The sequence below is a fragment of the Pan troglodytes genome, chromosome 3 (assembly GCF_028858775.2).
Source record: "Pan troglodytes isolate AG18354 chromosome 3, NHGRI_mPanTro3-v2.0_pri, whole genome shotgun sequence".
NCBI lineage: Eukaryota > Metazoa > Chordata > Mammalia > Primates > Hominidae > Pan > Pan troglodytes.
In genome coordinates, this window is record NC_072401.2 from 6,271,051 (window position 1) to 6,291,148 (window position 20,098).

General features: G+C 49.7%; 1 protein-coding gene across 3 annotated transcripts in view; it reads right to left on the reverse strand.

Annotated features, from left to right (window-relative positions):
* Positions 1–20,098, reverse strand: part of C3H4orf50 (chromosome 3 C4orf50 homolog) — a 90,601-nt gene that overhangs the window by 19,876 nt on the left and 50,627 nt on the right. For all 3 annotated transcript variants that reach the window (XM_054682736.2, XM_054682735.2, NM_001427997.1), the window contains 3 exons: positions 19,085–19,133; positions 16,696–16,817; positions 8,375–11,301 (listed from right to left, as the gene is read on the reverse strand). In XM_054682736.2, coding sequence (XP_054538711.1) covers positions 11,050–11,301; positions 16,696–16,817; positions 19,085–19,133 — 423 coding nt within the window. In that variant the 3' untranslated portion in view covers positions 8,375–11,049. Of the gene's footprint in view, positions 1–8,374; positions 11,302–16,695; positions 16,818–19,084; positions 19,134–20,098 lie in introns of those variants that run through there.

Sequence of the window (20,098 nt, forward strand, 5' to 3'; positions counted from 1 at the left end):
GGTATTGGGCATTTAGGGATGCTAACATCACAGAAAGAGAGATAGCCAGGGCTGGGCGTGGTGGCTTACGCCTGTAATATCCACACTTTGGGAGGCCGAGGTGGTTTCGATCAGGAGATCGAAACCAGCCTGACCAACATGGTGAAACCCCGCTTCTACTAAAAATACAAAAGGCCGGATGTGGTGGCTCACGCCTGTAATCCCAGCACTTTGGGAGGCCGAGGCAGGTGGATCACGAGGTCAGCAGATCCAGACAATCCTGGCCAACATAGTGAAATCCCGTCTCTAATAAAATACAAAAAATTAGCCGGGTGTGGTGCCATGCGCCTGTAGTCCCAGCTACTCAGGAGGCTGAAGCAGGGGAATTGCTTGAACCGGGAGGCAGAGGTTGCGGTGAGCTGAGATTGTGCCACTGCACTCCAGCCTGGTGACAAAGTGAGACACCATCTCCAAAAAAAAAAAAAAAATTAGCCAGGCGTGGTGGTGGGCACCTGTATTCCCAGCTACTCGGGAGGCTGAGGCAGGAGAATCACTTGAACTCGGGATGCAGAGGTTGCAGTGAGCCAAGATTGCACCATTGCACTTCAGCCTGGGCAACAGAGTGAGACTCCATCTCAAAAAAAAAAAAAAAAATAGAGGAAGAGAGACAGCCAGACATTTGCCCCTGATGGAAGAACTTAACACCACCTTTAAAGGAGTTTTGAAAATAAAACCATTGAATCTGGATAAAATCAAAGCTCTGGAGCCAATGGCCAATTCAAGGACAGACAGCAGAGGGGAGAGCACAGCAAACACCACAGCAGGGACACAGCAGCAAGACCCCCGCCCTGCGCCTGTGAAAAACTGTAGCACAGTGACCTGGTTTCCTCAACAGCATGTTGCAAGAAAATAAAAAGAGAAGGAGGCAGAAGCTATAGATGAAAAGACTTTAAAGACACACCACCAGGGTTCACAGATTGATGAGTGAACAAACAAAATGTGCTTCTTCCAGACAAGGGAAGATTATTCACCCTCAAAAGAAGGAAATGCCAGCCCACGCTCCAACACGGATGAACCTCAAAGACACTGTCCTAAGTGAAACAAGCCAGTTGCTCACAAGAGGACAAACATTGTGTGATTCCGTTCGGATCAGGTCCCTAGAGTAGCCGGACTTATAGAGACAGAAAGTGGATTGGTGGCTGTCAGGAGCTGGGGGAGATGAGAATGAAGAGTTACTGTTTAATGGGAACAGAGTTTCAGTTTGGGAAGATGAGAAGGGTTCTGTGGGTGGATGGTGGTGATGGTTGAATAACAGTGTAAATAAATGTACTTAAAGGTTAAAATGGGAATGTAAATAAATGTACTTAAAGGTTAAAATGAGCTGGGCTCAGTGGCTCACGCCTGTAATCCCAGCACTGTGGGAAGCCAAGGCAGGTGGATCATCTGAGGTCAGGAGTTTGAGACTAGCCTGGTCAACATGGTGAAACCCCATCTCTACTAAAAATACAGAACAACTAGCCGGGCATGGTGGCGGGTGCCTGTAATCCCAGCTATTCCAGAGGCTGAGGCAGGACAATCACTTGAACCTGGGAGGGAGAAGTTGCAGTGAGCCAAGATCGCGCCATTGCACTCCAGCCTGGGCAACAAGAGTGAAACTCCATCTCAAAAAAAAAAAAAAAAGGTTAAAATGTAAATAAAATGTAAATTTTATAGGTTGGTGCAAAAGTTGGCGCAAAAAATTGTATAGGTTGGTGCTACTTTTAAATAGCAAAAACTGCAATTATTTTTGCACCAACCTGTATGTTCTATATATTTTATCACAAAGAAAGACAATCACAGTGTGAAGACCTTATTAACATTCTGATTCAAACAAACTGCAAATATTTTTTAAACTATAAAAATGACAGGCCACTTAGACATTTGAACACTGATTGGATATTTGATGAAGTGAAGGAGTCGTCATTTGTTTGAGGTGTGATGGAGCTGGTATCGTGACTGTTTAAAAGATGAATTAAATGATATGATATCTAGCTTTACTTTGAAATAATATGAGTGGAGAGAAGGGGGTGGTATAGAAATAAAACAAGATTGTTCTTGAATTGGTCATTGTCGACGTTGCTGATGACTGCGTGAGGTTCCTTTTATTATTCTCTGTACTTTTGTCAAGGTTCGAAATTTTTCAAAACAAAATATTTTCAAAAGTGGGGTTGAATCTGTTCTTTTACTCGCTGAGTTCTCCTGGGCAAGCTACTTCACCTCTCTCCTGCCTTCCTTCTTCAACCAGTTTTCCACTCAAAATGGCACTTCCTCCAGGACACCTTGACTGATAACATCCAATAGAAAAGGTCACCCTCCTCGTTTCCTACCCACTGTCTCCACCCCGTTTTTCTTCCCTCACAACATCGATCAGGACTTGAAATTACACAATATATATGAATCTGTGTGTAGCCTTTCTCTTCCTGATGACTTGTTCATAGCTGAATCCCATACACCAGGAAGCATGACTGCACATAGGAGACGATCAGTAAGCATTGATCATGGGAATGAATGAATGAATGAATGAATGGATGAATGAATGAATGGATGGGTGGATGAATGAATGAATGAATTACCTACGGCATTAAGGCAGTGACAAGAGTCCCTCCAGGTCAGCATAAGCATGAGTGAGACAAGGTGCTCAGCCCACACACAGAACAGAGTAGGGGCTCATGGCCACAATTTCATCCCCAAAGCAGCATGTGCTTTTCTTGCACTTGTTTTCATGGACCCTCAGCTCCTAGCTGGATGGCTGGCTGTCTTCTGGACCAGAACTAGGGTCCTGTCGAGAGTCCCCTCATTCTGTCTCACTGCTCCCAAACCTGCCAACTTGAAAGTTTCTCTATGCCATGAGCGTCCTCTTTACAAACTACAAAAGGTAGTTTTCTGTACAAAGTTGAGAGACTATCAATCATTCACAACTTAGTGTGAAATAGCTAAACCAAGTGACTTTTCTCATAACAATATAGTAAAGCCACCTGCATTGAGGGAATGAAGGGGGGGTGGTGGCACATGATTGTGAAGCAAGAGATGCTCTGGAATGAGAAACTGAGGCTCAGAGAGGTTATGTCACTTTAGATCCCAAAGCTAGTTAATGACAGATCTGATACTGGTATCCCAGTCTGTCTCATTTCAAGTTATTGTTGATTACCCTGCAAACCAACACTCAGAGAATAACCTTCATGAGCAAAGAAATACAAATGTGAAGCTGAGAAAGGAAGTCACTTTATCTATGAGGTGAAATTTACAGCCCTGTTAACAATGGCACAGATAAAATTCCATAATAAATGGTCTAAGACAGACGGCATGAAATAAATAACAGTCCTTCCAACAGAAAAATTAAATTTCAAAGCTGAAGAGAGTCTGAAGTCTCCCTGCTCTACCGCCCTCCACACTTCCTGTTTCTTCTCCATCCCTTCCTATAATGCGTTCGCTCTCCGTCCGACCTACCTTCTTGCTAATCCAGACCTCTTCCCCAACCCCAGCAAAACTCGGGCCCTCTCCTCCTTCAGCAGCAGGTGGTGGTGTAATGTGCAGGGGGAGCTGGGTTCCAATCCCTCTCCTCCTCTGCTCTTCCCTGAACCATTGCCTTCCTACCCCCTCTACTCCCAAAGCAAAAATAAAAGGGATGATAATATTTTCTCATCTAACAGAACTTGCACTACAGACAGTGAGATAAAATAAAATATGTGCTTGGAAGTGCCATTAAAATAAAATGAATCAACTAGTTCATGGAGTCATTCAACAAGCATGTATTAAGCCCTGGGAGGAGCCAGGCACTGTTCTAGGCACCAGGGATGGAGCTGCCAACGAACCAGGGTCAGGAGTCGTAAGAGGCAGCTGGATCCCGGGTGGAGGCGACAAGACCTACTGATGGAGGGGATCTGAAGATAGATGGGTAGATGATAGATAGATAGATAGATAATAGATAGATCAATAGATAAGAAGAGGAGGAGGAGAGAACAGAAGTTAAGCCACTTTTTAGCTTTCTTTGCTCTACTGAATTTGCACAGAAAGCCAATGAGAAGCCAGCTGAATTGCACCCCAGAATCCTGGAAGGGCTGGCAGTGGGGAAGGCAGCCACCTCCAGGGCGAGGGAGCAGGGCGAAGCGCATGAGCACTGGCTGGCCCCTCCTCAGAAGCAGCGGGGCTGGTCTCTGGCCCCAGGCGGCACAGTCAAGGGACCACCGCTCCCCACCTGGCTGCAGGTGGAAGGTCCTTGGCTGGGGACCTCCATCTACTCCATCCACCCCTTCCCTCACCACTTCCCGTCCTTACGGGAACTTGGTAGGAGATATTCCAAACTGTCTAAAAGGTCAAGCGCTAAAGAAAGAAACTGGCTGGCTCCTTTGAGGACTCCGTCGTTCTTTTCTGGATGTCTCTACTTAGATCCTCAGGGAGAAGCCAGAAACAAAGCCAGATTTCCAGGAGAGGAAGGAGCGTGCTCAGGAAGGCCATGGACACGCACAGTTCCCGGCACCGACACTCCCTCCTCCAAGAACGACTCGTTTTGGCACCGGCTGCGTGCATCCACCCCTGACTCCACTTGAATTCCCTATCGTAAGTTTTGGTTTTGCCTAGAAATATTTTATGCCATTGTGAAGACATTCAAGAGACAGCCGAAGGGAACCAAAAGCTGCTGGGAGCCTCCTCTGTGATGAGCACTGTTTTCAGGTGGCTGCTTCTGGTCTTGACCCCTGTCCTGCATGGGGTGTGCTAGGTCTGCTGTGAGAGGCAGGAGGCTGGATGCTGTCAGTTCTTCCTCCTCCTGCCATAGCAGAGGAGTGTGAGTCCCCGCCGCACTGATGTTCACGCGACTTACTGTGGCAGGGAGCGGGCCTGAATCCCAGCCCTCTGCCTGAAGCAAAGCCTCCCAGCTGAGCCCAGCCTGGTCAGCCGAACCCTAGCCAAGCTGCAGACAAGAGAGTGAGAAAGAATGGCTGGGATTCACTGAGTTTGGGCTGGTTTCTTACACAGTAATATTGCGGCTACAGTTGACTTACACAGAGAGGTTAAATGACTCACCTAGAGACACACAGCTATGAAGCAGCAGCCCCACGATCATCCCCACTGCCTTGAGTCCTTGTCCAGTACTAACCTGGCCTCAAGCTGGGCATGGGTGGAGTCACAGTAACTTCCTAAAGGAGGATCCAGGATGCAGGTGCTGGGACTATTTGGTAATAAAAGGTAGGACTCAGTGACAGCAGTATCTTAATCCTGCCAGTGAGCAGAGAGCACTGTCCCATCATCCCACGGCAGGACTGTTCGCAGGCCAGGTCCTGGGACAGTGCCAGCCTCCTGAGTCTGGCAGGAGGGCGCATGGGGGCAGGTCCAGCCCCTCTGGCATTGTACAAGCTGGAGGGCCCTGCTGGGGGGCCTCGGGGACCCCAAGACCTGCCCACCACAGGCTGCTGACTCAGCACCACTAGGTTCTGAGTCAGCAAAAATCACTGTGCTGGGCCACACGGTGCCTTTGTACAGAATTGCAAAAAGATGCCCGCTCCAGGTGGACATAGGTGGCAGGGCTTGGCCAGGACGGCAGAGGCAGCCTCTGTAAAAGGCACTGTTTCCTCTAGACAGGCACAGCCCAAGGAAAGAGTACGGCTGGATTTCAGCCCCTTCTGCCCTTGGACAAGTGCCTTGCTTAGGACACAACCTGAACAACCAGATGCAGTAGCTCTGGAAGAGCAGGGTCGATGCCTCTTTGGCTCCTGCTGCCTGACAGTGAGCCCTACTCAGCAGCCAAGCTAAGAGCTGGCTCTGCCTCCCTGGCTCCCAGGACAGCAGCAGCACACAGTAGGCCCACAGCAGTCAGTGTGTGTGCCATGGATGGACTATCAGTGACAACGGGGAATGGCTACTCTAGGCTCCTGTCTGCAGCCTCCCCTTGTGTGTGTCAGGCTGGGGGTGGGGTATTGATCTGGGGTCTGGTCCAACGTCCAGCAAATACCAGGGACCCAGCCCCGGGGCTGGGCATGGGGAAGCAGCAGCAGCTGGGAGCCCAGCTCCCCCGACCCCTGCCCTCAGCCCTGCACCTGCTGCCCGATGCTAAATTACTCTCGGCCACTCAGACAGAGCCATGGCTCGAGGGCCCCAGGGAGCAATGTGCTGAGATTCTGTAGCAGATGAGGGAGTTGGTGTGTGTTGGGAGGGAAAGGAGAGGAGAAAAGATGGACTGGGCGGATGGGGGAGGGGGATCAGCTCCAGGCAGCAAAGCTGACCTCCACTCCCACCTAGGCCTCCCCGGCAGGCAGCGCACGGAGAGGGGAGGGCTCTGGAGTGTGACGTGCCAGCCTGTATTCGATTCGTTCATTTTAAAAAGGGTCAAATCAAGTAAAAGATACTGGTCCAAGCAGCAGGGATGCAAATTCTTCCAGATAAACAAATGTGGACATTTAGGGAATGGAAGACGCCCAGCTCAGCCCACCTCCAGAAGGCCCAGACAAAACAACCCTCAAATCCAAGGGAAAGGCTGTTCCAGAAAAGACAGACCAGTGGAAAGGACCAGAGATGCTGGTTGGGAGAGACCTGAGAGAAGATTCAGCAGCCGCAGGCATTGAGCTCCTGTTACTTTCAGGATTAAAGCTGAGAAGGAAACCTCTGGACAGGCTCGTTACAACCCCTGCAGACCTCTGCTGACCTGCCCTGTGCACAGGCCTGAAACAGCAGCCTTGCTTCCCTCTGACCCCTGCTGTCTTCCTCCTGAGCTCTTCAGCTGTGAGCGTGTCTCCCTCTGAGCGCCCGCCCCTACCTCTCCTTCCCACCTGCACCTTAAGTGATTTGTTTTCATTCTGTTTTTTAAAAATGACAAGCATGGAGATAAAGCAGTGGTGGCACTTCCGTAGCTCTAAGCATGTCGCAGGGCCCCCCTTGAGCGCTTCACAGATGCTAACTCACTCACACCTCACCACCGCCCTTGGAGGCAGGCAACTCCATTTTACAGATGAAATCACCGAGGTGGGGAGAGGTGGGGTAAGGGGAAGAGCTGGGGTCCAAAGCCAGGCGGGGGGGTGTGCTTGGCTCCTGGGTCACCTGCCTCCAGCGTTACAGGGGAAAGGACGAGGGGTGGTCACACACCTGGGCTGTGAATGCCACCGCCGGGCACTGGCCACGTGATACCTTTCAAGGCTCCATGAGATAAGATGATGTCACAGGGCTGTAATTTCCATTTTCCCAGGAGGAAGCCAAGCCTGAAGGGGTCTGGGCAGAGGGCCCACAGCTGCCGCGTGGTGGATGGGGATAGGAACGCAGGACCATATCAGCCTTCCTGGCTGAGCCCAAAGGCCACTTCTCAGCGCCTCACCAGCCTCCAAACTGCCCAGTGCTCTATCAGTCATCCCCGGCAGCCAGATCCCAGCCTCCCAGCTGAGGTCACTCCTGCTTGTGAGCACCTGCAGATGGAAACGCAGCTGGCCCCTCCGGTGGAGTCAGGAAGCAAACGCCTGCTTGCTAACTCCCACCTCCCCCACTCAGAAGCATCATTGTCAGTGCAGGGCCCTGTCTGTGATGCTAAAAGGAATCCACACATCACAGGCAGGTGCTGGCAGGGTTGGTGGCCCCAGGCACCCCCAAGCTCTGCAAGTAGGTTCAAAAACTGCTACAACTTCAAAGAGGGCAAGGAGTGGAGTTTGGCCAAGGCCAACAAAATGACAAATGTTAACCTCCTCTGACCCAGGATTTCCTCTTAGCAATTTACCCTCAGATACACAGTCATGCATATAACCATGGGGATAGGTTGTGAGAAGTGTGTGGTTAGGTGATTTCCTCATTGTGGGAACATCAGAAAGGGTCACACAGCAAGATCACAAAAAAGGCAATGTCTTCCTTCTGGAACCTTCCACTCCAGGATTACAGAAAGCCAGGTATCTCTACCACCATTTCCTACCCCAACCCTACCTGGGCTTTTGCTCATGATTTCTCCTAGCTTGGAGGCCTCCTCACCCAGGCTGATCCCTGCTCATCTCCAAGGCTCAACTCAGAGGGCACTTCCTCCAGGAAGCCCTCCCTGACTGCTCATTGGTCAGCCGCCCACTCCACGGCCCCTGGGCCTTGTGTTGTCCCTGTTCATGTCAGTCAGAGCAAAGTCTGGAGGACAGGAACCTGGAGTGGGACTCCTGTGACCACACCCCAGCCCTTCACCTGTCCTGACAAGTGCTCAGAGAAGCATCTGCTGAGCAGAACTCCTTTGCAGCTCAAGCAGAAGCCCTCCCGGGAGCACAGGAAAGCAAGCCAGGCAGCAGGGAGGGAGGTTGCACTAAAGCTTCTGCTGCTTGGCCTCAGGCCAAGCCAACCCTCTCCTCTGATTTGCCTAAAAGCCGAGGTGGGGCTCCTTTGTGCAGTCGCGGAGGGGTGCATTTACCTCGCAGGGTTTATGGCTCCGCCTCCAGGGAAGTCCGCCATGGTTGTTTGCTGACAGTCCGTGTGACAAATTGTTTTCTGCTGCAGAGCCAGGCTGGACCGTCTGGCTGGTCTCCAGAGGCCTCGGGGTCACTCGTAGTCATTCCCTGCCTGTGGGGCAGCCTGAGACCAGCTCCTGTGTGCCAAGTTCCTGCCTGAACCTGCTGGGTTGCCAGAGCAGGTCCTGCCCCTGGAGCATCTGATGGGTGGCAAGGAGCCACCATGTGCCCTTCCAAATGCTGGGGTCTACAGACCAGGCGAGGGGAGTCCGCCATCCTGTACTGTGCCCCAGGGAGCCACGGCACAAAGCTTGAGCCGACCCAAAGTGCTAGACCCAGACGGCAATTCAGGGCCCGGGAGAATAAGTGGCTCTGCCTTGGAAACATGATTTATTAGGGAATCGTTGGGTTACGCTGCAAAGGTCGTCTTGGCTTGCTTTAATGGATTTCCTGGGTTGCCTTTCTGCCCAGGCCCAGCACGTGAGCGCAGCACAGGGGGGCATGAAGTCACAAGACGACGGACGTCTGAGCTCCTGGGATTCCTGGAGACCAGATGTGGTGGCACCACGCTGCATCTCGCTGGCTCAGCAAGGGCTCAGCTGGCTGTCCTCGGCTGCACCGGGTTTCTGTCCTCTCTCTGTCATGTTCCTGATGCTCAAAGCTAATGACGTTGTCCCAAAATACAGAGGGAGGCAGAAGGCGGATCACCGAACCAGTGCTGCAGGTCACTTCCAGCTTGGAAATTATAGGGAAGCCCTGGGGTGGTCGAACCAACAAAGGGATCACCGCAGTGGTTTCCAATCTGGGGATTCTTGAGGGGTGGTAACGGGGCCACAGGGTCTCCAGGGGGGTCCCTGAAAACCTAGGTGGACAGCATCATCTTTACTTCTTCCCCAGCAGCATCCAGCCAGACACTCACACAGCAGTCACTAAATGCATATTGAATAAATAAATAAATAGACAGATCTGTGGGTAAATCAATCCAGGAATACATGGATGAATGTGCTAACCCATCAGAAAACCCCATAAACGAATTTAAAGGGTGGAACTCAATGTGCTGAGGCTGCCTTTCTTACGTCTCAATGGCTCCCCAATTTTCCTCGAAATAAAACCCACTAGTTTCTATAATTGTACAACATAAGTCACATGAGATGTTAACATCACGGGAAGCCCGGGGAAGAGTCTATGGGAACTCTGTGTAATTTTCATTTCAAAACAAAAAGCTAAACTACGTTAAAATAAATCTATGCACTTTGACACTTCCTGGGGAGCCGTCAGTTCCTTGTCCTTGTCCTTGTTTGTCCTTCCATGAAGGGACAGTCACTTCCAGGAGAGGACAGAATTGGACAGGTAGCGGCTTTGGCCTTTCCCTTAAGCCCCTCCTCAGCCCCTTCCCAAAGAGAGAGGTGACATCTCTGGTGGGTGAGCCTGGGTCAGGGTCTGGTGTGTGTCGTCCAAGCCCCCTGGACTCTCTTTTTGGGGGGCTGCCCTCAGGATAGAAGTGCTCTTCTCCTGGGTCGCCCACCTGATTCGGGGCATGAGTCTCTGTTCTCGGTGGAAGGAAGGGGTGCTGGATGGGAACGACGCAGTGACTGCTTGCAGCTGGCTTGAAAAGAGCATGCTTTGCCCACTTCCCCTCCAGGGGCACATCCACAGTTCAGTTTTATGCCTCAGGGCCTTTGCACATGCGTTCCCTCGTACAGCAGCACCCTTCCCACCTCACCCACCAGACACTGCCCAGCCATTCCTTTGTGGCTGACTTCCAGTTCTCCCAAGCCAAGTAGAACGGACCCTTGCCTTCATCCCGTTGCTCAGGGCACATGTGACACTTGCGTGCGTGCTGATTTACTCACAGGAGTGTCTCTCCCATTGTCCTGTGAGGTCCCCGGCGCCAGGATCAACATTGACTTGTCTCTTCTCCTTCATGCCACATTGCATGGCATCCAGTGGATACCAACAGACGTTTTTGGAGTGGATGGACTGATTAGAAAGTTCTGGTTAGTTTTAATGTTTTTAAATGTAAAATATATGGTGACTTAAGTTAGGCGTTTCACTTAGTAGACAAAAAATCTTTTAAAACATGGGAAGGACCCCGGGGGCAGAAAAAAAACCAAAACAATTCTCCATGGCTGATCTTGATGGGAGCTATGAGATCCGTCCTGGGCTCTCGACCTCAGCACTGGCGACCCTCGGGCTGTAATTCTTTGCTGTAGGAGGCTGGCCTGGGTATTGTAGGACATTTCATAGCATCCCTGGCCTCTACCCACCAGATGCCAGTAGCAGTGTCCCAGCTGTGACAACCAAAAATGTCTCCAGACATGGCCAGATTTTCCCTGGGGGGCTAAAACTGCGCCCAGTTGAGAACCTCTGGACCAATCATTCAATAGGTTTTGGTACAGTAAATGTTTCCTATGCTGCCTTGACATTGCCAAAGCCAAACTCCTCGGAATTTGCCAGGCACAGGCCAGCATTTCTCTCAAGCTCTGACAATGAACACAAAATCCCAAAGCCGAAGGCAAAACCACTTGCCACTAAATGAGGGCTCTGATTGCTACCAATTTCTTAAAGCACTCTCTGAAGGTTCTGCTTCAAATATTTATGGAGTCTATGAAATGGCTCCGGAGAATGAGTGGCCCTATTACATTTCTAACTCCAGCGGTGATTTATGAACCTGGGAATTGCTGCAAATGCTTTGTCTAAGCTCTTGGTGAAAAGCCAGGATCCTTGCTGGGCTCAGGAGCTCAGAGGGTGCTGGGACATTATCGACTTGGAGGGCAGGACAGGGCATTCCACCTTTTTCTTGCAGACGTTGTGCGGGGACACCTGGTTCCACAGTCACCGCTGCCAGGCACGTTCCAGGATCAAGCGTGGACACCAAGGACAGAGGGAGCTGCAGGCAAGAGGACAATGAAATGGTCTCTGGGTCCACATGTTTGTAAAAGCCCCTCCATTCACACATTTAATCAAAGGAAGAGATGACAGTGATAGCTAACAGTTTCGGGGCACTTTCTGTGCCTGGCACCAAATACTCCTCACACATTGGCTCACTTCCTTTGGTGACAGTTCAATGAGACACACGCTGTCATCCCTGCGTTCTGGGTCAGAAAATGAGATTGGGGCAGCGTGAGGCTCCCTCTCCACGTCATGTGGCAGGTGCCTGACAATACAGTCATGAGCGGGCGTTCCTGTAGAGTGGGTATCCTCTATAAATTTTCTCCTTCCCAGTGATAAGAGAAAGTGACCTTCCCTTGAAAGGGGAAGTCATGTCTTGCTGGTTGCAAACCTCATGCCCAGCACATCTCAGGGCTTTCCCCAAATGTGCCATCTTACTTGCCTTCACTTAGTTCCTGCAACAAGCTATCATCAGGCCCACTTTATAGATGAAAACCCACTTGACAGTTTAAGAGATTCTAAATGCCTTCACTAAATGTATTAGCTCTAAAGTGGCTTCGACTTCAAAGCCAAGCCCATCTGATTTCAAACCTCCACTCTTTCTACGTCTCCTTTCCAGTCACTATTGTACCTGTGATCCCTTCACGACCAACATCTCACACCTCTCAGGCACCTTCCCGCAAATGACAGGCAGGACTGCCTCACCAGGTAACATGTGAGTCCTGCTAATGCCTCTTCTCCCTCCTCTAAAGGGTGTGGCAGGTGTGTCCGTGCCTTGCCAGACAGATGAGCAGAATGGAGCCGACTTCTCCACCAGTCCCAGGAGGCAAGAGCAGCCGCAGGTTTGCAATGAGCAGGGCCTTTTGCCTCACCGGTGGAAGACAGCTCAAAAAGAGGCTGGACAGCAGAGGCAGGGAATCGGCGATCACTATGTGCCAAGCCTGACCTTGTCCCTGCCCTCAAAGCACTTCCAATCCAGTGGGAGAGGCAGACACATAAACTCAGTATTATGCTGCAGGGGTCAAGCCCGAAGAGAGACCCACACAGGTGCTGATGAAGCCTCCAGGACGGAAGTGCTGACTGCACACTGAGGAGCTGGGAAGGCCTCATGGAGGCAGTGTCTGAGCTCGGCTTTTGGGGAGGAGCAGGATTCTGTTATGTGTTTAAAACGCAAGGTCATTCTGGGCTGACTAATGTGCGCATTAGGAGTCTGGACTCCATCTTATAATAATAATAATAATGATAGTCGGCCTGGCTCATGCCTGTAATCCCAGCACTTTGGGAGGCTGAGGTGGGTGGCTCACCTGAGGTCAGGAGTTCGAGATCAGCCTGGCCAACATGGTAAAACCCTGTTTGTACTAAAGCCGCTACCTGTCCAATTCTGTCCCCTCCTGGAAGTGGCTGTCTCTTCATGGAAGGACAAACAAGGACAAGGAAAAGGAACTGAGGGCTCCCCAGGAAGTGTCAAAGTGCATAGATTTATTTTAACATAGTTTAGCTTTTTGTTTTGAAATGAGTGTCTCTACTAAAAATACAAAAATTAGCTGGGTGTGGTGGTGCACACCTGTAATCTCAGCTACTCAAAAGGCTGAGGCAGGAGAATCACTCAAACCTGGGAGGCAGAGGTTGCAGTGAGCCGAGATCGTGCCTCTGCACTCCAGCCTGGGCAAGAGAGGGAGACTCCATCTCAAAAACAACAACCATAATAATAAAGATAAGGATAGTTTAAGCCATATGAAATTACTGTTTCTGAGGGAAAGAGTAGTATGATATTGGCAATTTCCTAGGATTCAGTCTACAACAGTGAACATTTACTAAGCTCTTGCGATATATCGTTCCAAGCACTTTCCATGTATTGATTCATTGCATCTTTACAAAATCCAAGGAGATAAGTGCTATTATTATCATCCCATCATACAGATGAAGCAACAGAAGCCCAGAGAGGTGAAGTGCTGTGCCCAAGGCCACACAGCTAATAGGAGCCTGCTGCAAGATTTGAACCCAGGCCATACGGCTCTCAAGCCTGCCTGATTCCCCACCACAGTGACAGCTGAACCCAGGGATGTAGTGTTGGATCTTCAGTGGCTGAGTGATAGGATGAGGCTAATGATATAGAGGGCGAAACATCTCCTCATTCACTAAAGATTGGTCAGCCTTTTCAGGACATGTCTGTATACTCTAAAGCTCTCTTCTCCTTTTTTTTTGCTAAGCTCAACCGTACAGTAATAGATTTGTGTGACGTGACAAATTTAGTTACTGCCCTTCAAAACTCCATGACCTCATTTTCCTTGTAGGTCGCTAATCCCCTGGTGTCTTTATTTAACAAGTTTGTTTTCAGCCTGGGAAGCTCTTCCCCAAAACCAGCCCAGATACGTGGCTTGCTGTCTGTTTTTGCCCAGGGCAAGGAGCTCTGTTCCCAAATGCTCATGATGACTGGACAGAACCAAGACTGCAGCGAAAATGCAGTGCAGGGAACCAGGAGCAGGTGCCGTGCACCTTCCAGAGAAACAGCCTGATGGCCCCTGTCTCTGGCTAACTATTCACCCAACAAGTGCTTCTGAAGGCCTCCCATGGGCCAGGTACTGTGCGAAACATGGGAAAAACATTTAAATTGACATTCTGCCATCTTGCTGCAAAGAAACTGAAGTCCCCTATGGACTTGAAATGATTTCCAACAGAGGAAAGGTTTCCAGTCCAGTGACATTCTGTGTTTTTAGTGATAACTTTGAAGAAAGCTGAAGAACACCTGACCAACTTGGAACCATAAGGGTATTAAGATGCATTTTTGGTTTATCCATTCATGCAACATATTACTCCAACTATTTCCTCAAAAGCTTTGCTACAGGTTTCTGGCCAGTGTCACTGACAGCAGACATTAGAGGGTTTGTTCTCACACTGAGCTCCAGATTGGAACTTTGAGGGAGGGAAGAGGGACTGCTCCTCTCCTCCCAACCCCACCCCCATCCAGGCCACGCACCATCTGGCCACATAACGATCAGAGGGCCAGCTCCGGAGCCAGGCGCCCCTGCTTGGAAGCCCAGCTCTGCCGCTTATGAGCTGGGTGACCTTTGCCCCCTCTGTGCCTCATCTTTTCTCACAGGTAAAGTGGAGCTGATGCTGATATCTATTTGGTGGGCCCTTTGTGGGACTGGATGAACCAATGCCGGCGCAGTAAGGTTTGGGTGTGTTTTCTGTTTCGCTGCTCTTGCTATCACTGTCGTCATTATCCTCTTCTAGTCTCCGCTCTACCTCCTCATACTTTATGCTCCAGCGATGTTGCTTACCATTCCTCCAAATGCCTCATGGACACTCATCCTCCCATCTTTTTACAAGTACTCCCTTCGCCTAAAATATTTTCTTCTTTTTTTTCTTTCTTTTTTTTTTTTTTGAGATGGAGTCTCGCTCTGTTGCCCTGGCTGGAGTGCAGAGACACGATCTTGGCTCACTACAACCTCCGCCTCCCAGGTTCAAGCAATTCTGCCTCAACCTCCCGAGTAGCTGAGACTACAGGCATGTACCACCACACCCAGCTAATTTTTATATTTTTAGTAGAGACGGGGTTTCACCATGTTGGCCAGCTAGTCTCAAACTCCTGACCTCAAGTGATCTGCCCTCGGCCCCTCGAAGTGCTGGGATTACAGGTGTGAGCCACTGCGCCCAGCCTGCCTAGAATATCTTCTACCTGCTGCTGATAAGGTAGATTAAAATAAAAAATCAGAGGTAATTATCCTAGGAATGATCAAAGCTTTGTTTTTATTACTAGATAAGAAGTCATTTAAAATGAAGTTTACCCATCAGAAAAAAAAGTTTAAGGTCAATAACAATAGCTATCTTTCTTTTAATACCTCCTCTATTTTTGAGTCCAGGCACTATAATAAATACTTCATATGCATGATTTCATTGACTTGTCCCAACAAGCCTGAGAGGTAGATATTATTGTCCCTTTTATCTTTTAGATAAAATAAATTAATGTAATTATTGAGACAGGAAAGAAGCCATGGGGATAAAAGAAGGGAGAAAAATTACAATCAGCTGAAATAAAATGAGTAAGAGCAGTTTTCCTTCTGAGCAATGGCTGCTTTCTCTTTTTTACTGTGAGCACCTCTGATGTGCCAGGCACACACTCAGCTCTGCCTGCCTGATTTCTCCTCCTAACAGTAGGAGGCAGGCAGCCGCATTTCACAGCTGACAGTTACGTGCAGGCAGATGAAGTACTTGCCCAACATCAGAGGGAACTAAAACGGGGTAAGGCTGGGACTTGAACTCAGATCTGCCAGACCCCAAAGCTCATAAGTAAGTTTTCTCTGGGAAGACAGAGGGGAGTGCTGCTCTGGCAATGACTGATTAGGGTCTTTGGGACCAAACCTGCAGTATGTGCAACTAGAAAAGCTAGGGGGAAACGTAACGGAACATTTGTCTGAAGCCATCTGAGAGCTACAAAGGCTGTGAGGACTTGTGGAACCAAAACTGAAAACAGAAGAGAAGCCAAGAAAAGCGAGCAGGGCAATTGAGGACCTATTTCCCCTCGAGGTGAAGGCAGGGTCTGTGCAGGAAGGAGCCAGCTGAGAGGGTGAAAAGCTAAGGAGAGCTCTGAGCAGCCTCTTGGGGCCGACCGGGGAAAGGGCTCTCAAATACTTGACAGGCTTTTATGCCCTAGGAGTGAGTGTGAACCAGAAATGCAGCAGACCTCCTGAGCACTGGAACTCCTTGTCGACTCAGCCTTGATGTGAGGAAGATGACCAGCCCTGAGCAGAACAAAGGAAGTCCTCTGTGGATGGAGATACTGTCAGGCCTCAAATTGTGTCATCAAGGTTTTCATACATGATGTCCAGCATCCACTAAAAGTCACCAGACCAGCTGGGTGTGGTGGCTCATGCCTGTAATCCTAGCACTTTGGGAGGTCGAGGTGGGTGGATCATGAGGTCAGGAGTTCGAGACCAGCCTGGCAAACAGAGTGAAACCCCATCTCTACTAAAAATACAAAAATTAGCCTGCCATGGTGGTGGGCGCCTGTAATCCCAGATACTTGGGAGGCTGAGGCAGAAGAATCGCTTGAAACCAGGAGGCAGAGGTTGCAGTGAGCCGAGATCGCGCCATTGCACTCCAGCCTGGGCAACAGAGCAAGACTCCGTCTCAAAAAAAAAAAAAAAAAAAAAAAATGTCACCAGACCTAGGACACATGATTTGACCAGAAACAAACATTAAAATTAGATCATAGAAGGAGACTGAGGGTGAAACCAGGGGGCTGTTCGGGAGTCGGTTATGTTCTATTTCTTGACCTGGTGGTGGCTTTCTGGGTGTATATCGCTTGGATAATTTGCTGAGCTGTAAATGTGTTGTACTTTCAATAACAAAGTTCATTTAGGAAATGAGGTGACAGGTGCCTTCTCACCTTCAGAGAATCCAGTTGGGCTGTCTGTGCTGGCCACTCCGGCTCGGGAACAGGCCAGGACTCTGAAGACAATGAGCTTTGGAGGACACTGTCCATTTCAGGATTCAAGAGGTATGTCTGAGCTGGAAGGGAAAATTCTCAGTCAAGCCTCCACCCAGGAACCTAGGTGAAAAGTCTACAAGTGTCTGAGCCCTGTCATAAACTTCTTCACTCTCTAGCCATTCCCAAATCATTCCCAGTTTCCATGCCCCGGGGCAGAGGTCCTCTCAGATGCCTTTGAGCTCTCCAAGGACCTCACCCATACGCCTCTGATGGTGCTGTCATGATCTTGGGGCATCCCAGAAAACTGCCTGCCTGCCTGCCTCACCTTCCCCTACCTGGCTGCAAGCTCATTCCATGCAGGGACCACTGCCTTTGCAAGCCGGCTTAGCTTTGTAAGTGCAGCAACACCTACGTGGGATCTGGCATGTGGCGGCCCTCCAGAAATGTCCAACAAAAAAATAACTCAATCGATCTAGCGCGTTTCCTTCTTTGAAACGGGATGAAGCTGAGCAAGAGAGGGAAGGAGACTTGCCTGGGGCCACAGAGAGAAAATTAGTGGCAGAAGCAGACCAGCTAGGATCTGTGCCTCTCCAACTGTGAGAACAGGCACCAAGTCAGGCTGTAGGGACAGAAGGCCAAGGCAGAGAAGGACAGGCCCATCCTGAGGTGTCAAAGACTGAGAACACATTTCTCTGCTCATGTACTGACATCCTGCTATGTGCCAGGGGCCAGACACTCCAGAGGAAGGTCGTATTATCCTCCTCTTAAAAGAGTGTATGGCTCAGAGAGGTTAATGAACTCATCTAAGACCACACAGCTGGCAAGAAGAGAATCTAGTAATAAGAACCACTAGATGAACAGATCTCAATAGCAGCTTGGTCTTAAAGGTAACACCATCCAGACGTTCTACACGTTTTATCGTGCACCTGATCCAAACACAACACTAAACAAATCCTTAGGAGCCCCATCCCGCCCCCACGCTGAGGGTAGTAAGCTGCGCTTACACAAGGCCCAATCACATACCACCTGTTCCCCCAAAACTATTGAAATAAAAAAGAGTAAAACAAGGTCCAGGAAAATTCTGTCTGGTCAGGTAGGGGCTTCATTTTCTTTTTAATAATAAAAATAGGCCGGGTGCAGTGGCTCATGCCTGTAATCCCAGCACTTTGGGAGGGCGAGGCAGGTGGATCACATGAGGTCAGGAGTTCAAGACCAGACTGGCCAACATGGAGAAACCCTGTCTCTACAAAAATACAAAAATTAGCCGGGCATGAGAGTGGGCGCCTGCAATCTCAGCTACTCGGGAGGCTGAGGCAGGAGAGTTGCTTGCACTGAGGAGACGGAGGTTGCAGTGAGCCGAGATCACACCATTGCACTCCAGCGTGGGCGACAGAGGGAGACTCCCTCTCAAAAATAAATAAATAAATAATAAAAATAGCAGAATTTAAAAAAAAAAGCACTCATGTTACCAACTCTCTGAGTAACCACGGCTAATGTTTTAGGTGCTGTCCTATCCTAAGTTGCAGATCAGATCCAGATGTGCACGTCGAATTATACAGTTATAATTATATGAAACATTCCATATCTTAAGAGGTTGTTTTTTTTTTGGAGTCTTGCTTTTTCACTAGGCTGGAGTACAGTGGTGTGATCTCGGTTCACTGCAACCTCCGCCTCCCAGGTTCCAGCCATTCTCCTGCCTCAGCCTCCCGAGTAGCTGGGACTACAGGCATGCGCCACCATGCCCAGCTAATTTTTGTATTTTTAGTAGAGATGGGGTTTCACCATGTTGGCCAGGATGGTCTCCATCTCTTGACCTCGTGATCTGCCTGCCTCGGCCCCCCAAAGTGCTGGGATTACAGGCGTGAGCCACTGCGCCTGGCCCATATCCTAACAGTTTCAAACTTAGTGGAACATGGTAATTCCCATGCTGTTGCATGGTGTTTCTCAGAACCATTTTAATGACCATGTTGTATTTCACTGATTATATGGGTTCATTAACAATACTGAGGGTTCCTCCCAGTTTTTGGCTATTATAGATGCACTGGGAGGGACATGCCTGTCCGCAGAGTCTTTCCACATACAGAATTATCTACTTAGGATGAGTTTCCAGGAGTGAAACTCTAGCACTGAGGAATTTGAACGTTTCTATTTTTCCAGTGTGTTCTCTCATTGTGAAATAGGAAGGCAATGCCACATAGGAAAGCGGGAGGGAGAGGTGGGTCCTGTTCCTTTTAGTAGCATGAATGCGACAGTGGGCATCTCCCCTCTGGCCCACCTGTCACAGCGTCCTGCCGGCCTGGACTTTTTCTGAGCACACAGACTTTTCCTGATCAAAAATCACACTGACCTCTTAAAGCTGCCGTCATCTCAGACTTGACGTCCAGGTGGTGACTTGTCTGCAAGAAAAGACATCTTGGCAGTTATTCTGCATGGCACTGGAGGGACAGCCTTGGGCAGAGGACTGCAATTGGACCAAGCAGGGCCATCACCCCTCCCCGAAAAAAACTTCATTCTGTGTAGGACCAACCCTGCCTGTGTGCGTGAAGACCTCCCTCCTCTTCTCTCCAGGACGCTCAAAGGAAAACAGGAATTGGTTTTGCTCTTAGGAAACATGGGCACAAAAAAATGATTCCATTTCCTTTTCTCAAATTAAATCTCCAAATGGAGACAGTAATAAAAGTGCTTTAGAAACTGCTATTAAAAAACATTTTAATGAGGACATCCAGTGCTCTGATGTCTCCCCTGGGGCCCCTGATTCAATCACCCAGGAATTCAGGTCAGGCTTGAATCTGAGTGCACCACCTGCACCACCGCACAGACCAGGGTCCTCCTGGTTCCGCATTGCACGGGGCAGGTGAGAAGTGAGATGGCAATGATCACTCAACTGGTTGGCCGACGGCCCCCAAGTGGTTGAGCAAGAGCAACTGCTGGATCTTCGAGGCAGGTTAGAGTTGTTTCCAGACTGGCAGCCTGGATCTCACTTCCTCTTGGGTGTTTCTGATGGGGCAGGGGCCTGTGTGCAGTGCTGCTGTGATAACTCTTTCCTGTCTCCACTTCCAACATCCTGGTCATGCTCTTCCTCCAGGTATAGGAGGCCATCTCCATGTCTGAAAGGGCTCTGCTCTCTCTCTGTCTCTGGTGAACTTCTACGTAGATGTCAAGGCCCAATTCAAATGTTGCCTCCTCTGTGAAGTCTTCCTTGACTCCACCTGGCAGAGTTCAGCCACTTGCCTCTCACACAGCGCCTTCTGTGCTGCAGTGACACCTGGGGTCTGTGAGGGTCCCCTCTAACCTGGATTGACTGGTGGAGGGCTTAATACTCTGCGGCATGGGTTATGGCTCAGCCGTCTTCTGTTAGTGA